This window comes from Phasianus colchicus, chromosome 7 (assembly GCF_987193195.1).
Source record: "Phasianus colchicus chromosome 7, bPhaCol1.hap1.1, whole genome shotgun sequence".
NCBI lineage: Eukaryota > Metazoa > Chordata > Aves > Galliformes > Phasianidae > Phasianus > Phasianus colchicus.
The window spans coordinates 1906565-1925821 of record NC_143442.1 but is presented as its reverse complement, the minus strand read 5'-3'; the positions used below and the strand labels follow the sequence as shown (position 1 = coordinate 1925821).

The 19257-nt window shown below is 46.6% G+C and overlaps 1 protein-coding gene across 1 annotated transcript; it reads right to left on the bottom strand.

The window, feature by feature from the left end:
* Positions 1-5068: 5068 nt before the first annotated feature.
* On the bottom strand, positions 5069-19002 carry RND3 (Rho family GTPase 3). The gene is made up of 5 exons (XM_031590791.2): positions 18672-19002; positions 18496-18583; positions 11625-11734; positions 9999-10133; positions 5069-7218 (listed from the first exon to the last, which is right to left on the bottom strand). The coding sequence occupies exons 1-5, from the start codon at positions 18819-18821 to the stop codon at positions 6967-6969; spliced, it is 735 nt and encodes a 244-aa protein (XP_031446651.1). The 5' UTR covers positions 18822-19002; the 3' UTR covers positions 5069-6966.
* Between the last annotated feature and the right edge of the window lie 255 nt (positions 19003-19257).

The following is a 19257-nucleotide window of genomic DNA, read 5'->3' as shown; positions in this document are numbered from 1 at the left end:
GCATGAAACACAAACCCTTCCTCCCAGCACACACAAAGCGGCGCGGAGCACACCAGTGCAATTAATAAAATGAAAGCCCCTTTTCTTGCAGATGGATATGTGGGGAATAAAGGAGCTCCCCCGCGCCGGGCTGTCATGCATCGCATGGTACATCTGTTATGGAAATCAGAGGTGGGGGGGCCTTTGTTCGGGCTAAAGCCCTCCCTATAGGGATTTGGCTGAAGTAGATTTTCTTGTTATTAAACATGGTTTCGAGCTAGTTGAGAGCAGATGCTCCTACAGCATTTGGAACTAATAACCAGCCTTCAAGTGTGCAGCATCCCTGAAAAGTCGGGGAGCTCCTGAAAGAGCCATTCCAGCCCGGAGATAATGCGCTGCCCTGGGTCCCTGCTTTGCACATGAATGCTGCTGACACCAGATGAGCCTCCTGGCTCCCCCGGCCCCAGCCCTGCACACACACACACACACACACGCACGCACACACACACACACACACACACACACACACACACACGCACGCACGCACACACGCACGCACACACACACACACACACACACACTTGCACTGCTCCCCGCCTCCCCCAGCACAAAGCCCTCCTGTGCTAAGCAAGCACCAAAGCCTCAATTTGCACCAAATCCTATCCCTGCAGCTCCCAAACTGCACCAAATGCTGTCCGTGCAACCCCTCAAACTGCACCAAATCCCCTTCCCTGCAGCAGCAACAGAGCAGATGAGGTTTTTGTCCCCCCATGTGTCAAAGCCCCTAGCATTAGGGATGTAAGTGCCTGAAGAAGGGACAAAGATTGTCACAGCTGTGTGTGAGCAGAGGACATGGAGAAGCACATCCCCAAGTGCTCACGTATTCCTGGGTGCCTGCAGGATGAGCTCCAGTGGTGCAAATGGGCATTTCTAGAGAAGAGTGAGCCTTAGTGGCTGCAGCCCAAACATCCCATGGAGGATGTTTCCACAATACCAGGCAGACTACGGAATATGTGTCTTTAGGGAATGTCTTGAATCTAATTCAGAGCCATTACAGTCAGGACACAGTTAATGGCTTGAAAGCAGCAGAGTGCCTTACAGTTTTGAGTCCTTTCCTACCTCTGGGAGAGGTCAAGTGAAATGAAGCAGCCACCCAGCACAAGGCAACGCACACAGAACGTTGTGGTCCTGGCCCAGGAAGGATCCCAGCTCACCCCCAGAACGTTGGATGCAAGTTTCTGCAGCAAATTCACCGATTCCAGCAGCGGTTTGCAAGAAAGGTTTTTCAGCTATAGCACGACTTTGCAGAACTTGTGCAGTGGGATGTGAAGAGCAGGAGCTGCCAGGATGAGTGCTTTGCAGCGTGTGAATCGGTGGGCTAAAAGCTGATTTCCCATTTGACAGCTGTGGGAGTGCTTCCCTTCCTGCTGATCCCTTTGAAAACTGGATGACATCTTTCCTTCTCCAATTGCTTCTCATCCCTAATCCTCCAAACTCCTTTAGGGAGGATAAGAACGAGACGGTTGGCAGAACATCTCTCTCCTGGAGCTGTGCAGCCCCTCCAGCCCTCGCTGGCTCTTGGACAACCTGCAGGGCTGGAGCTGCCCCTTACCAGACTCAGCAGCCCCAGGGCTGAGGGATGGAAGGGGCTCCCGGAAGGTGCAGAGGTTGTTTCAGCTGCTAACAAGTTGCAGATGTGCCTCGGCACTCAGAGGTTGTGGCTCTGGGGATGCAGCACAGCTCTTCATCACCATCAGCATCTCAGTGGCTTCTGCAGAAACACTCACAGGTCACAGGGATTTGAATGAGAAAGTCTATGGGAAAAAAGATTTCTTTCTGCTTTTATAAGAAAGGAGTTTGGTAGGAAGAAGCCCGATGAGCTGAGAATTAGTAATTATCTGCTTTTCAGCCAACAATCTCTCCCTTTGGAGAGCCAGGGCTGGCATGTGAGGATTAGACAACAAAATGTCATACTGACAGCATCAAACTGTTAATTAGCCGAGCTTTACCCTTTCCTCACTGCAGATCAGCTCCAGGCAACATGCTGAGGGGTGATGAAGGAGCTTGGCCTCTTCCTCAGCCTCTCCCTCAGCCTCTCCTCCATGCCTGCTGGAGGGCCCAAACTGCAGAGCCAGACACACACAGAACCCATCACCAGAGAACAAAGCGACTGCCCCTGCAGGTACCTGGGTGGTGGAGGCACCATCCACACGTGGGGATGGGAGGGCAATTAAATTTGGTGGTCTTGGGTCTGCAGAGATGTCCCAGTAAGGTGCCTCACTTACTGTAAGTGATTGCACAACCCAGTTGTGCAATCAAAGGAAAGCTCAAGTCAAATGTTTTTTTGGAAAGAGACTGAGTCATGGCAATCTGTCAAATTTAGTTTCCAGGGATCAAACAGTGCTTAAGGGAAACATCTGACCAAACCACAGCCTGCACAAAAGAACACTTCTTGTCCACACAACTGCAGTGCTGAGGGGGAGGCAATCCTGCAGACATGGGTCCTTGGAGAAACCAAACAGCCAGCATGTCACCCCCAGGAAGAATGACACCCCAGGTCAGGCATTACCCACAGCCCCTGCATTTAGGTAAGCAAACCTGCCATCTTTCCTCTGGCTCAGAAGCTTCATATGCCAGCAGCCAAAGCATAACAAACATCTCCTACGAGGGACAGAACAGCCATTATCATTTAAAGGAAATGGTGAAGCCAGCAGCTCTAGCAAAAGAAAGTTGGACTCGTCGGTGAGAACTCCTGCTCTGCATCTGGGGGGAAAAAAAAAAGATTATTCCTCACCACGTGATGATGAAACACTCTCTGTTCCAAAGACGCACAGTTTATGCCCAAGAACTGGCTGAGGAGCTCTGGGAGTGAGTGCTCACTTCCCAGATGTGCTGGAACACAGCGAGGTTAGCGGCTGTGGAGAGAGCTGCCAACACTGCTGCTTGCTTTTGTAAACACAGAAAGGAAATCACAGATAAATCATGACACCTCCATTTCCCATCCACCTAGAGAAGATAAAGGACTCAGCACGGAATTAGAAAGCGCAATTATCAACCAGTGGTCAATTTGTCATCAAAGTGATCTAATTGAAAATGGATTTTTTCTCTTTTCTGCGAGTCTACGTGTGGCTCAGCAGTAACAGCACCCTCCCAATACACATCATTTGGCCTGCAACCACACAGCACTTCGGTATGTACAACAGGAGCAATGCAACACCAACACTGCACGCACTGATGAGAAGGAAAAAGCCATGGCAATCTTTGGTGGCTCTCCAAAGTGCAGTGTGGCACCAGCAGCCTCGTCATGAAGGCTATGATGTCTGGGGAGGCTTCAGAGAGGTTCTTCCTTAGCCCCAGCCTTTTTGACAAGCTCAGCAATAGCTGGAAAAGCTGGAGAAGAAATAGGAGGATCTACAACAGCTGGGAGGGACACAGAATCACAGAATGGCCAGGGTTGGAAGGGACCTCAAGGATCATGAAGCTCCAACCCCCCTGCCACACGCAGGATCACCAACCATCCCACCTAATGCTAGACCAGGCTGCCCAGGGCCCCATCCAACCTGGCCTTGAACACCTCCAGGGATGGACGGGGCATCCACAACCTCTCTGGGCAGCTGTTCCAGCACCTCACCACTCTCTCTGTAAAGAATTTCCCCCTGACGTCCAACCTAAATCTCCCTTCCCTCAACTTAAAACCATTTCCCCTTGTCCTGCTGTCACTCACCCTTTCGAAGAGTTGATTCCCCTCCTGTTTGTAGGCTCCAATCTGCTCAAGCAAAACCCACCATGTCACAGATGGGTTGGAAGGCAAGTAATGGGCAGCAGGGGAGCTGGCTCTTGCTGGCTGCAGGGCTGAAGCTCTGGTCACCATGGGGGACCACAGGGTCGTGGTGGAACTTCTTTCCTAGTGGTGCTTCAGTATTCACAAGCAGCAAGGACTGACTACCTTGCTTGGGTTTATACCTCCTTAAAAGTGATCAAAGGCTGGAAAGAGTGCCAAGGCATGCAGTTGGTTAATTAATTGGAAAACATCCTTCATAGCAAGAGATTCAAATCCATTGATGAAGGAGTGGATTCACTCAGTTTTACAAAGAGAAGACTTAATGCCACACTGCAATCACCTACAATGCTTCCCAAATTTCAGAACTGCACATCACTCTGATACGTGTCATCAGACAAAGGTGAGAGGACAAGCAAGATGAACAACAGCAGGTGAGGAAGAGACATTTTTGGGGTGATGGCAGCATCCTAGCTTCAGTGGTGAGAAAAGGGTGACTGGGGCACAGCCCAGGACAACTACAAGGATTAGAATCATAGAATCACAGAATGGCCTGGGTTGCAAAGGCCCACAATGTTCACCCAGTTCCAACCCCCTGCTGTGTGCAGGTCGCCAACCAGCAGCCCAGGCTGCCCAGAGCCACATCCAGCCTGGCCTTGAATGCCTGCAGGGATGGGGCATCCACAGCCTCCTTGGGCAACCTGTTCCCGTGCAGATGCAGGATGCACACCTCTAGAAACATAGAAGGAACACATGTGCTTCAGCAGAACCAAAACTGAGAAATGTAAGTGCTCCCTTGCCTTGGTTTTACAGGTTTCAGGGAGAAAATGCATGGAGAAGGCACAGGCTGCACTCAGCATCACATCCTCTGCGTCCAAAATGAAGCCTGAAACACCCAACAGCTGCAGTGCTGGGACTCCACTTCCAGGAATTACAGCAACCATGATGTCCTAATGAGAAGGCAACCAGGCAGCAAAGCCTGTCTGCTTATCTCACAAGGAGAAGGAAAGAAAAGCTCCTAGAACAGCCTGGATGTGTGAGACCTCCTGAAGATAAGCAGGCAATGTTTTGGAGGCCAAAGCAAACCACACTTGTTCACTTGCTCTAGTTTCCTCTGTCTGCCTCTGACCTTTTGAGAAATACAGCTCAAATAATCCACATGACATACTTTTTACTCCAAAAAACCCAAAAGGCAATTCCAAGTGTGAGACGGATTTCTATTTGCATCCCACTCCATTTCCAAGCTGTGGCCAGGTTGCAGCTCAGTACAATTACATCCACAAACAGAAATGAACTAACACACAAAGGCCATTTCTACTACAAGTCAATTACTTTCTTTTTAATTCAAAGAAAAGAATGGTATTTTAATAAATACTGCAGAAACATTAACCGAACATACAAAGTGACTTCAACAGTTTAAAAAAAAAAAATGTAATGAGTGTCCTGTTTTATAACAGTTATAACTTATTTTCTTCCACAATATTTAAATACAGAAAGCACTTACCAGCTATTTTGTAATACTGCCCTAAGCGCACTGCTGCATCAGTCATAAGCTTATTATGGTGGTAAAGAAATGTCTTTTTGTGTGGGAAATAATTGGAATGGATTTCTTTTTTTTTTTTTGTCACTGGATGAAAAAAAAAAAAAGTGCTGGGAACACACTGAGTTTTAATTGTGGTAATCCTTTACCTTTGCAGAAGTCAACATGAACACAGCTTCAACACTTCAAAAATGAAGCATCATCCTTGGAAACAAACTGCTTGTTCTCAACAAGCTATAGCCACACCGGTTAGAGATTACAGCATCCCCCTCCAGAGGAGCCATGAAGTCAGTCAGTAAACAGTTGTGAACAAATTTAAGGGCTAACAGAGTTAATGTAACAACAGCAATCAGTAAGGAAAAAAAAAAAGAACTTAACCAGTTCACCCACGTAATGGTTAAGGACTGCTGTCTGGATAAGTAGATATTAGCCTTAAAGACTAAATGCTGTATCCAGTTTCCACTGGGGTCCCCTTAAGGCGTCACAGTTCTTCAGACTCCATTTCCTCACAGTGCTCACCATGAGCAAATGAAGACTGTGCTGAGAGGTGGCTGCCCCAAACAGCTGCACACCAGTGGCTAACCATGGGTAACCTGGCTCACCTGCAGATTTTTGGGTTTTTCCCAACGTTGTTGCAGAGAACCGTATCACAGAATAGCACTTCATAGCATTTACAGAGGGCTAGATGTGTGGGAACCACCGGGCTCCCCAGCTCTGAGCAGGAGCAGAGGATGCTCAGGGCTTCTCCAGATGGGCAGTAAGGCTTAACGAATTGTGTTTTTTGTTTTTAAACTAGGAATCATTTGTAATCATAGCTCTTAGCACCTTTCGCTTGATTTCAGAGCCGAACCTACAGTGAAATACCCATACAGTACACCAGAACTTGAGATCATTTCCACCTCAAATTACAATCACGAAGAGGAATTGAAAGTCAGACTCCAAAAGGCAGGCAGTTTGCCCTCACATCCCACCTGGATCCATTTAATTCCTGCTGTGAGGGCACCTCTTACACTGGGAAACCTCACACAGCCATCTCCATGACCAACATGTCACTGTGATTCAGCTCGTGCTGCCATCTCAGAAAGGCAAAGCTCCAAACTTCTCACGTACAGTGTTTTCCTCTAGGTGATGTATAGGCCTTGGTATACTCTGCATTTCAACGAGGAGCTACTACAAAATTAGATCATCTCCTTTGGAAAACCAACTACAAGGTCACAGGGATAGTTCCTTAACGAGGGTGTATTAATAATGTCTTCTTTAAAAAAAAAAAAACATTGAAGTATCATTTTAATGAAATCAAAGCAGTAGCATCCGGGAATAGAGCATCAATAAAAGAAACAAGCACTGTCAATGACGTCTCTCTTCTTTGTGGTGGGTTTTTTTTTTCCTATTCACCCTCTTATTTTTTTTTTTTCCCCAGCACATTCAAGTGTTCTGATTTTTGGCATTTTCTTCCACGTACCATCTCCTGATGCCACCTCATTCAGAGCCATTTCTTCTCCCTGCTCGGTCTACATGCTCAGTTCCTAAGTACAGTCTCACACAAGTGAAGAGTCTCCTTTAAAGCACTGGCAGAAGCACTCATTAAATACCACGTGGCTGCACACTTCATTGAGCCTCCACTACTCCCGAATGCTCTCTTCCTCCTGCTCAAGGAAATCCAGGTCCTTCACATCACCGTGCAACTCTTTGCTTTGTCCTTTCGCAAGTCTGTAGCCACTGTAGAAAGTTCTGGCCTGCCAGGCATGTGTGAAATTCGCTTTGTTGCCCTCTGTGATTTGTTTCGTTTCACGTTTTTGTTTGTTTTATTCACACACGCCAAGGTGGCAACATGAAAAATGTCTCTGACACTGTTTTCTGACTGTAAGGCTGAGCATTCAATGTACGTAGCTGCTCCAATCTGTTTGGCCATATTTGCACCCTAAGGGAAGAAAGAACACTCAATCACTACCAAGTTTCCAGGGAGCCAAAGCAAACCATACAATTATTTTTCAGCACTGTTTTCCATACACAGTGTTTTGTGAAAACCAAAAGCTAAAGCTCAAGTACGACAGCCAGCAGCTAATTTTGCAAAATAAACAGAGCTTGGCTTCCAAGATGCAGTCAGGCGCTCTCTCGCAGATAAATACAATTTGAAAGAGAAATGATAACTGCAGAAATCCAGACCAGCATCAGTAGGACCCATTCAGCAACTTCACCCCTACACGTGTGGATCACACGCTCACTGAGAAAAGTGCAGACCTGGCAGCTTCAAGAGTTAAGGCTCCTATCTCCAGGCAGATGATGTGCTCAGACTCCTTCATTGAACCCCCCAGCCCTGGAGCAGAGCATACAAGGGAAGCCCTGCTCACAACTCTGCTAAAGAGATGAAGTTGATGGTTAAAAAAAAAATAAAACAAACAGAAAAACAAACTGTGGGTTCCTGGGCTGAGGAAGACTTAGATCAACTTGTATCTTGGGAATGGGCAAAAATAAAAAGGCTCTCAGTGGCTATGCAACCTTTCTTTTGCAACTGCAGGTGTATGAGAAGACAAAGCAGGGTATCTGCTCCAGCAGCTCAATAGGCAACTCCAGCACATACCAGCATCCCCAAGTATCCTGTTGTGCATTTTGTTACAAGAAGATAACATTGCATTGTGTGGAAAATATGGAATTGTTTTAATGGGATTTTACTTCTGAGGAAATACTACAAGGAACTCCAATCTTCCCAGTGAAGTTACAACATCCAGCCACATTCCTGATGTGCCACTCCTCAAGTACTCACACACCTGAGATACAGGCAGCAGCACACACATCAGGCCAGTCCCTCCTCTGTGCTCCCAGCTGTACCAACCAGGCTGATGGCACTAATCTAACTGGACCCACATCTTCATTATGCATTATTTGCCTTCAAGTGATGGAGCTGTTTCCTTATCAGTTTTAAGTGGGATTGGCTGATAAAGGACTGTTAGTTGTAGGACCGAGCCCTACACACTGTTTAACACCCCAACTCTTACTCACCCAAACCTATCTTACTTCCTCAAAAAAATGCATGCCAGGCTTAGCTGGCTGGAAATTGGTTGGCATATTGCAGACAGTGTGTCACCATCAACCAAATTCAACCTTCAAACACTTTCTTATGAAGGTAAGAGGAGCGGGGGGTTGAAACTCCACTAAACTCTGATGCCATATTGACTCAGCAAGGCAAGGGAATCCAGAAACCACTTGCACTTCCTTACCCCGGATGACTTGATCCTTCCCTAGAACTAGCACTGAGGAACAATGAATGACTTCAGGTCACCTCTGTGACCTGGCAACCAGGAGACATCCGACCAGGCTCAGGCTACATTTCCCCTCTCTGTAAAGTGCAGGTGAAGTTGTGCCCACTTATTAAGTAGGGGCTTCACTATCACATCATTTCCTCTTTGTCTGCTCAGTAACAGCTTACAGCTTAACCCTTCCTAAGGAGTTGTGACTTTAGAAGAGATGTTAAGCCTTCAACTCCAGGTGACAAATCCAACTGTCAGAAGATTTTTCAATCACTACTTCTGAAAAACATCAGGCTTGATGGTTTTATGTACCACAAAAAAAATACATATATGAACTTGTGTATGCCTTAAGTGGCAGACAGGAATTCCTTTAAAGTTTCTAATATTTGAAGAAAAATAGTATAGAAAATTGCAGCTTCAAGGCTGAACAATATGAATATATATGAATGCACAGAAGTGGTGCTTTTAAACCATATTTTCTCCAATCAGGAGAAGGACAATCAAGATTTAAGGGCACTCCTGAATCCTTTTATGCTAGGGTAATAAAAACTGGCATTTGGTTTCCTGGAAAACTGTCTGAAATGGAGGGATGCTTACTGAGTCAAGCAGAGAAAAAAATGCCAAAATCAGCATAAGCTATCACAACACAACACCCCATGTCATCTTTTAATTAAGATACTCAGTTCATGGCATCTCCACACTTTCAAATTTAACATGCTGTAGGAGGCTGCATTATTAGTAATTGCATATTACGAGCTGTTGGTTTGGAAAACCTGAGGCTTTGGAGAAGACATCAAAAAGTGCTCCTAATAAAGGATATACACATCAGCTAGAACTACCTACGCAGGTAACATTTTCACTCCTACATCCTGCTGGGTGCATCTGAAATCCACAACCATGTTTCTGCTGGTAGAATAGACACAATAGACATGTAAGTAATAGGGGGAAGTTTATCTTAGATCCTAGTTCCTCCCCCCAGTTCTGCCTTCTGCTCTTCTGTGCCCTGACTCTTTCCCTTCTCACCTCAGTGTCTCTGCCCCGCAATGAATGGCTCCAGCTTTCTTACTTCCCAGCAACAGAGAACTGCCACCAAGGATTAAGATGCTTTCTGGATTTGCTGCCACCTCCACACAGAGCTATGAGGTGTTTTTTAAATGAGTATTCAAGCAATGCCATTTTAATGGAGTCAGATTACACAAAATACTTTTCGTAACACCCAAGTCATGTGTGTAACCTTCAACTCAAATGCAAAGACAGTGATTTTATCATCATTAAATGAATGGAACACATGCCACACCTCTCAGTTACCTTTCTGGCTTCTGCAAGCACTGGAAAGTGGTAAGCTCATTTTCAATTCACTTAAAAAGCTCTTGGCAGCCAATAAAGCCACAGTCTTACAATGCTTAAAGAATGCTTTTACCCTCCACCCCTAAGCACAAAGAATGGCACATACCTGATCATAGGACACGGGTGTCTGCCTGTGATTGGAGAGTTCTACAAGTGTGCTTACATCCGTGCGCAGGTCTGACTTGCAACCAACCAAAAGCATTTTGGTATTCGGACAGAACTCCTGGATTTCTCCTTTCCACTGTGAAATTGTAAGTTGGTGTTATAATGGAGTAATTGAATGTTTAAATCCAAAGAAGCAATGCGTACAAGTCCAAATTTAATAAGTCATGACATTCTCCATGGAAATACTCTTATACAATAGCCACATTCACCTTGGAGCACATTTCTGAAGGCGTCAGTGCCAGCGTTATCTGGTCAAGGATAAAATCTTACAATCTCCTACACTCATTCATTCCACTGACTTAGTAATCGAGATTGTTTACCTGTGTGAATAAAGGTTTGCAGAGCAGCAACAAACCAACCACAGTGACTGACACAGGAGCCATGGAAAGCTGTTGTCACTGCCTTCAGTGGTCCCCCAAGGCTGAGCTAGAGGCACTACTTGTATGACCACAAAGCACACATGGCTATACACTGGCTCATGGCTATGTGTCCTAACATCCAGAACTATACAAATCTGTCACAAGTCAATTAAGGAAGTCATTCAGACAGAGCTTGTAAAGCATTTTGGGGTTTTTTTTGCACAACCCCACCTCCCTGCATGGTTACTTTGCAGATGCAGAAAAGCCAACAACTCTGCAGCCCAATCTAACTAGACTGTAATTCCTCAAGACTAAGAATATAATTTGGCTTTGAAGGCATAACAACAAAAATCTCTTCCAGAATTAAGCAACAATACAGTAACCAACAGTAACAGTGAGAGATATAAGTTCTTGATGCTTGCTGGCATAAAGAGTAGTCTGAAGTGTTTTCTACAGATTATTTACAGCACTGCACACTGCTTTATTCCCAGTGAAACAAGAAACACCAGCCCCAGCTACAGAATAAAAGGAACTTCAGATCATTAAGCCTTAAAGACAACAGCACAAAGTTTGAGTCATGCCCAGTGACCAAGGGGAGGAACAGGACCACCTTGTGAACACAGAGCTTGACTCTCCAACTGCAGCACTTTGATACAAGGGAAGCCAGGCTTTGTATCTTGCATCACTGAGCTGAAATATTCTGAAGTCTGGTGCAGCATTTCATTTCTATGCTATTGCTAGGTTTTATGGCATCTTCCAGAAGCATTTGTTACTGGCCCCTTCTAGCTAAAGGCTGAGGAATTATGTAAAGCCATGGCCTAAGCCCAAACTCTCTACAGATGTGTTTTAAACTATCTCTGTAACATGGCAAAGTTTCTCAGACCTACCTGTTAAATGAATGTGATGTTAGGTAATTTCTCACTGCACCCAACACCACCCTAAAAAAGTCATCGATGTCTAAGGGCTGAGGAATGAGAATTTACTGCACCCTTCAGCTTCCATTAGACAGTTCTTGTTTTCAGTTAACATTTATCCCTTTCAAATCAATGACTTCAAATTCCAGCAGTGCAGAGCACAGTCTGGTCTTCATTCCATTATAAAACAAAAACAAACTGAAGTTCCTAACATAGGAAACATCACCACCCTTCAGAGAGTCAGAGACCAGCTACATATTAACACTCTCCCCTCAAACATTTCTTAACACTTGCCTTTTTTAGCACACTGTCAAGAGTCTCTGGACGACTGATGTCAAAGCAGATCAAGACTGCATCAGAGTCTGGGTAAGAGAGCGGACGGACGTTGTCATAATAAGGAGACCCTGCAGGGAAACAAGGAAATGTTATCAGTTTGTGTGTTTCATTTTCTGCAGTTACTCCATACAAGATTGAACTGCTCAATTCCCCTCTGGCCTTTTGCTTTTCACCTTCAAAAACCACAGCCATGGCACCAGCTATGAGGGATGGCACCTTACTGGTTTGCCTCCCACCCAAGGTTTTTGATGCCCCCTATAACCAGGGAAAGGAAGTCAGGTTAGCCCAAGTTGAAGTTCCAGCCTTAATCTACAGCAACTTGAGAAAAGACAATCATGGAATGGCCTGGGTTGCAAAGGAGCACAATGTTCATCCAGTTCCAACCCCCTGCTGTGTGCAGGTCGCCAACCAGCAGCCCAGGCTGCCCAGAGCCACATCCAGCCTGGCCTTGAATGCCTGCAGGGATGGGACATCCACAGCCTCCTTGGGCAACCTGTTCCAGTGCCTCACCACCCTCTGGCTGAAAAACTTCCTCCTCATATCCAACCTAAATCTCCCCTGTCTCAGTTTAAAACCATTCCCCTTGTCCTATCACTATCCACCCTCTTTAAAGCAGATTTTTCATGGTTGTTTTCAGTTAAGAACTCAGTAATTTCGAAATAAATCATTTTCTAAATGAAGCTCCAAGTGCAAAAAACATGCTTACTTGCCACAAATTGGCAATTTCTAGAAAAACTCTTGCCTACAATTAAAGCAGTTGCTCCAGAACTCCAACAGGAGAGAGCCCAAACCCTGCAGGCAGACCCATGAGTACATTCTGTCATAATATCACACTGATTTGTAAACCAATATATGCTCACAGTAAACATTTATGTACAGCCTGTAAAATCCATTCTGATCAATAAGAACAAAAGCTAAGCTAGTCATCTGGAGGAGCATAAATAATCTCTGTGTTACATGTCATGTATGTTTTACTTTGAGTGCCATTAAGGGATTTGCTGGTTCTCTTTTCATGGTGTGCAGAGTTATAACAGTACCTGCAGAGCCAAAGCTCTTTGTCACATCATATCTGGTGGAAAACTTCCTTTCTCTGGAAAAGTTCCATTCACTCAGCCACCCCTGCTCAGCCTCAACTCTGCTGAAGTTTTATCAATGGAGCAGAATGAGTTTCTGCCATAGAAGGGTACATCAACATTTACATGGTCAAACAGGATCGGGTATTGGACTGTAAAACACATGCTTGTGACTACACGTGCACTTTCTGGTCATATTCTTATACAGATTTTTCTTCTTCCTCATACCTAACATACAGCATAGGCCACAGGCCACAAGCATGCAGCTTTAACAGTCAGCAGACGTGACTTTGGGGGTTATCACCCAACTGTATCAGCAGCTCTCAAACTACCTAGAACTAATTGTCAGCAAGGTCTCAGAGGCTGAACAGAGACTATTAAATAGATTAGAGGAATTCTTCAACGTTGTCACTGACAGACAGCTCCCACTGTTGCACAGAGCAGGGAATGGTGTGAATGTATCACAAATGGCTTCAGTGGGACAGCTTTCACAGAAGGAAGGAGTCAAGAATCCCAGGAATGCTGTTTTTGAAATGAACGGTAACACATGGGGAATGAAGCATTACCAAACTAGGTAGCAGAAGGTAATTTGTTGAACAAGACTTATTTTATTCAAATGCTCATCTTCATAAACGATGTCAATCTAACAAAGAGGCAGCTGTCAAAAACTGCTCTTCAAAAGGCAGCTAGCAGTCTTCAGCAGCAAGTGGCATGGTAAAATGAGATCGAGCAAGCTGAGCCGACCAGAGAAGTGTTCATCCTGAGCTAAGCTCTGCTCACAGCATCTATCAGCATCTCCCACTGCAAACTGACCATGGCTATCTCCAGCAGTGCCTCTATCCAAGAGCCCCAGGGCCAGGTTCCCATCTGTGAGCCCCAGGGCCAGGTTCCCAGCTCCAGGCAAGCTGCAGAGCAGTCAGCAGCCAGCACGACAGCCCTGCAGTGTGAACCCAGCCCAAGTGCCAGCTGCCCTCCAGCGCCCCGCCTGCGGGCTGGGCACAGCACCTGCCTGCCCTGCACTCCTCTCCCAGAGCAGGCAAGTAAGGGCAGGAGCTGCTCCCCATCTTCAGGATCATGAATGCCTGGCCAAATGGTTGCTGGCTAGAAAGGAGTCTCAAAAAAGCCTCGCCCAGAAACTAATTCCTTACACACATACCTAACTTCTCACTCACCAGTCTTCAAGGACACAACGCACCATATATGTCCATCAGCATGTATTTATGTATACATACAGCCACCACCTTCAGACCAGAGATTCCTTTTACTGTGTCAGCTGGAGCTGCTTTTGTTTTGAGGGTTTTTCTTTTCAGGTTTTCCTTCTGAGCCTCTCACATTAAAGATGCTGAACTGAGCGTATGTACTTTTATAGGCAGCGGCCTCGCTCAGATGCAAACTAGGAGCATCTGACACGTTCTTTTCCTCGGGGTGGTGTGCTGCAGAACAAACTGGAAACGTTTAAAGCACTCAGACTGCAGCAGCAACAAAAGAAGTTTCCCAGTCTCATTGGAGAGCAATAACTGAACGTCTATTATCGTGCAAAGAAAGAGTGGCCCCGGCCCTCACTGTGCAAGGCTATTCAATCCAGCATTTCATCACTTCACCCAGAAACCCTCCGAACAGAGGAATCTCAGGAATGAGACTCAAGTCTGAACAGACAACTTGAACACAGCCCAATGAGGCTGCTCAGTCCTTTTCAAGTTAGTCTGCAGATCTGAAACCATGCCAACCCTAGAAAACAGAAGGAGAATGCAAGGCTACAGCCCTGGTATTTGTGAAAAAACCAAGCATACTTGTGTTTGTGATTCACTCCTTACAAAATAAATCTTTTTTGTCAAGGACAACATGAATGATTTATCAGTTCTATCAAGGAATTGCTGATAGTGCTGTAGTTCATCTTGTTCTGTGGAAGTATATTCCAACTGCAATCCCTGATTTTATCTCTTTGGCAGCTTAAATAATCTAAGCCGAAGTAATTAACACAGTAAGAAGGCTCTACTTCTCAAATCTCAGGCTGCATGCAAAGCACAGCATTGTTCAGCTTTTAATGTGAACTGACCCCCCCGTCAAGCAGTAGGGTGTGCTTTAGGCTACAGAAGTTAGCAAAGTTTAGGTTGAAACACTGCTATCTTAATGCACAAGCTCACGTGGTTCAAAGTGAGTGCATGCTTTGGTTTTCTGACATCTTAGAGCCACTCTGTGATGCTGGATGAGAGCTGGAGCTCTGTCTGGAGGCAGCTCAGCCCACGCCCCTCCTGCAGAGCTGGACCTCAGCCTGCCCTAAGGCTGGAGGAAAACCTTGGGAACAGGCAGCATTCAGCTATTTGCACACCACCAGCACCCAGGACCAGGCAATATCCCACTATCTGCACACCCCAAGCAGCCATCGGGCGCTCGTCTTTGTTGCCTTTTGGACTCCAGTCAACTGAAAGAACAACAGATGAACAGCCGTGCTCCCACTCCCAGCTCCTCAGGCTTACTAATTATCAGCTACACAGAAAGCACCAAATACCGCAGCAGCAGCTCCAAGTGGCTGATTCATTGCTGATGTCTTTCCTCCTTCTCAATTCACCTTCGCCATTCTGGAGAAAATAGAACCACTCCAAACACACAAATATCACAATATTCATAGCGTTTTGTGTGCTGACGTTTCTGTACCTCTACCAGAAAACAGCACTGTCACTCCAGTTAGCAATGCTACCGTGCTCCAAAGCAGAGCAAACTACCAAGGCCAGTTACCACCACGCTGCCACAAAAGCAGCAAACCACATGGCTCAGCACAGCCAACCTGCAGGTCAACTGGGAGGCAAGGACATTATTTTGGCATTTCCCTTCATGCTGCTTTACTGCCAGAGTCAGGGAAACATAAATCCACATCTTTCAGATTCCTTCTGACAGATGCTTCAACAAAAACACCTTTAAAATTAACATTAAATACATCGTGCTCATCCAAACTGCGGGGAAGCTACCTGGATTTAAAGCTCTGCATATCCCTTTTTAATGGAAGAAGGCAGGAAATACTGAACCATGAATGTGTCAGACAAATGCATCTGATACATAATGATTCCTCAACGTGCCCATAAGCCTGAAGAAACTTCTCTCAAACACTGCACACAGCAAAAAGAGCAGAGCTGCCAAGCAGCTCGAGACTGCCATACTGCATTACCACCATGGAATAATTTATGATGGAGTTCTATTGCAACCAGACATTCCTGCTTTGAAAAAAAAAAAAAAAGAGGTTGGTAGTCCAAAATCCAATTGAAATTCAAGTTGGCAAGTATTTCCCTTAATGCTGCGGCTAATTTAAATCCTTATGACTTGCAGAACTAGACTGTACCAGAAAATATTTGAATAATGAATCTTCCCATTCCACTTTTATTTATGAGTGTTTTGTCCCAAATCTCTGTGTGGATATTCAAGATACAACAAAAACTTCCTAATAAATGCACAGCTACCTTTGAAAGTTCAACTGTGTGTTGGTCCACATTTTGCCCTTAAGGTTCCTCCTGTAATAAGCACATTATATAAGGCATTTCTTTAATAGGTAAACCAAAACCATGGCAGTGAGGGTTGCTTTTACTCTAACACAAGGCTTTTAAACACTGACAAAGTCATCCTGAAATATCTGCAGCATGATGTGATCAAGCCCAACTAAACTGCACCCACTTTTCACCGTTTGTGGCCTCAATAAAGGAACAAAAGCCATGAGGTGGGCCATTAACTCCTTTCCCACCCCACGTCGCAATGGACATTGTCCACCATTATCATAAGGCAGCTACAAGTCACTTTTTGAAGTTAACTACATCTGGGGCTGCTCTAAAGTCATTAAGACGTTTATTGTAATTCAGTAGGCTAGGACAAAGGCTTGTAAAGAATTAAATTACCAAGAACTTAAGATAATGCTGAAACGGTATCTTATCTCCTTGTGTCTCTTATCTGGTGATGATGGTGATGTGATTTCGCGTTGGGGTGATGGGCTCTGTCTTCCCACAGTCAACAGGAAGAGCTGCTTAGAGACTTCAGCAGAATCCCACAACCAGAGCACCTATTAGCCCGAGCATCACATCCCTCAAACATTTCCTCTTTGGTTTCAGACTGCAGAGAAGTTAGCCACTTGTTCTCAATCTCCTGACTGCCAAATTGTCTGTTTGTTCCAGGATGGGCCTGAAAGTACGACGTGCACATGCATTGGGTTGCAGGTGCTTCTTTCCAGCGCTGCCATCCTTTGAAGTGCTACAGGATGCTTCATCACACGGGTGTCACCAGCCTCTGACAATACAGATTCCAGACCTTTGCAAGTCAAACAACCCACGTGTTGTGTTTTAATAACTAAAGATAGAAATTGCCAGAAAAACTTCACCAACTATTAAAAATTAATAAGGCCTTACTCCAGAGTTTGCTACCATCGACTTAGTCATTCAGGATGAAAGCTCAAGCCAGACACACTCAAGAAGCATGAAAGTCTATTTTGGCAGAAGATAAAAAAATCTGTTTGGAACTATGCTGATAGTGAACGTGGGCACGGAGATTGCCTTTTCCCAGTAATCATGTTGCAAGCCTTCAAAATCATTTCCTGAACAGCAAGGGGAAAGGCAACTCACAGTCTACTTTCCTTTTCTGCAAAGGGATTAAAATCCCAGTTTCCTGTAAGAGGAGTGATTTCTTATTCAGATGAAACCAAAGTGTTCAATTTCAACATATACAAATGCTGCCCGGAGAAGAAAGGGCTTTTGCATACTCAAGTTTTTTCCAGCTTTTTCTTTTCATTCCGTTCTGCAGAGGGAATGCAGCTCCGTGCCTGTTAATGGCTTGTTGTTCATTCACCCCTGAGTGAATGTGTGCTGATTGTAGCATGTAAGTAAGGATGGGTCCCCTTGAAGGGAGCATATAAACAGGAGGGGGAACGACTGTCTATGAGGGTGTGAGAGTGGATAGTGATAGGACAAGGGGGAATGGTTTTAAAGTGAGACAGGGGAGGTTTAGGTTGGATATGAGGAGGAAGTTTTTCACCCAGAGCGTGGTGAGGCACTGGAACAGGTTGCCCAAGGAGGCTGTGGATGCCCCATCCCTGCAGGCATTCAAGGCCAGGCTGGATGTGGCTCTGGGCAGCCTGGGCTGCTGGTTGGCGACCTGCACACAGCAGGGGGTTGGGACTGGATGAGCATCGTGGGCCTTTGCAGCCCAGGCCGTTCTGTGATTCTGTGATACGATTCCCTGCACCTTCAGGGGGCCAAGGATGCCTCCCTACCCAAAGCCTTTCGCAAGGGCTGAAAAATTTGCTGTGTTTTGTCAAAACAGACACAACGGAGCCTATAGGGAACTCAAATACCAGCAGACTTCATTCAGTACGAACACTGCTAAGCACCCTTTTGCTGTGGCAAGGGCTCAGAGCAGACTCAAGCTAACCACCGTCCTATCTGCCTTCCACCGAACACTGACACATCCCTGCTAACAGAGATTTGTCCACACCCTTCCTTTACCCTCTCCGAAGTCTATCAGCACCATCACAGACTACCCGGGCGGATAAAAACCTCCAGGAATCCGTGCTTCACTCAGCAGAACGGAGCACAGCCTGGCGGGGCTCCCCGGGCTGATGACACGGGGCTCCCCGGCACAGCTCGGAGCAGCGGGGCGGATTCGGTCCGGCTCCTCCCCGCCCGCCCTGGGTGGCCGCCCGGTTCCTTCCCGCCCGCCCGACGCGTGCTCAGCCCCGCAGCACGCCGCCCCGTTTCCCGATGCCGGCCGTTCTCAGCGCTCACCGGAGGTGTCCCACAGGCTGAGCTCGATGCGCTGAGTATCGATCTCGAAGCTGGCCGTGTAATTCTCGAAAACGGTGGGGACGTAACTCTGCGGGAGAGAGACAGAGCGCAGAGCGGTCAGCCCCGGCCCCGCAGCCCCAGCCCGGCCCCCCAGCCCTGCCCGAGCCCCGGCGCACCTCGGGGAAGCAGTCCTTAGCGAAGACGTGGAGCAACGCGGTTTTGCCGCACTGGCTGTCCCCCACCACCACGATTTTGCACTTCACGTTCTGGTTAGGATCCATCACCGCCTTGCTCGATAACTTCTGGCTCGCTCTTCTTTCCTTCATTGATCTCCGCTTAGTATCCTTCGACCGGCCAGAGCAAAATTAAAAAAAAAAAAAAAAAAAAAACAGACCCGATGGAAAAGAAATAAAATAAATAAATAGAACGAGGAAACCCCGCTGGAAATGGCAGAGCCGCGGGACGGGACGGGACGCGACCCACTCCTCCCGCCAGCCGGTCCCGCGCAGACTGCTTTGTCCCCCCGCCGCCCGCTCGTATTTATAGCCTCGCCCCCGCCAATCACCGCCCGCCGGCAGTGTGGCCACGCCCCCCCGCCGCGCTCGCGCTGCCGGGGCAGAGCGCCCCCTTGGGGAGCGGCGCGAGGCGGCGGTGTGAGGGAGCGGGCGGCGGTGTGAGGGAGCGGGCGGGAGGAGCGGTGTGAGGGAGAGGGCGTTTGGCGCAGCCCCGGAGGTCGTCGTAACCGTGGGGTGAATAATCCAT

Coding starts and splice junctions, on each gene's coding strand:
- RND3 (XM_031590791.2), bottom strand. CDS start 18,821: ATGAAGGAAAGAAGAGCGAGCCAGAAGTTATCGAGCAAGGCGGTGATG. Junction 18,584..18,671: donor CTAAGGACTGCTTCCCCGAG/GTGCGCCGGGGC, acceptor TCTCTCCCGCAG/AGTTACGTCCCCACCGTTTT. Junction 11,735..18,495: donor CAGCCTGTGGGACACCTCCG/GTGAGCGCTGAG, acceptor GTTTCCCTGCAG/GGTCTCCTTATTATGACAAC.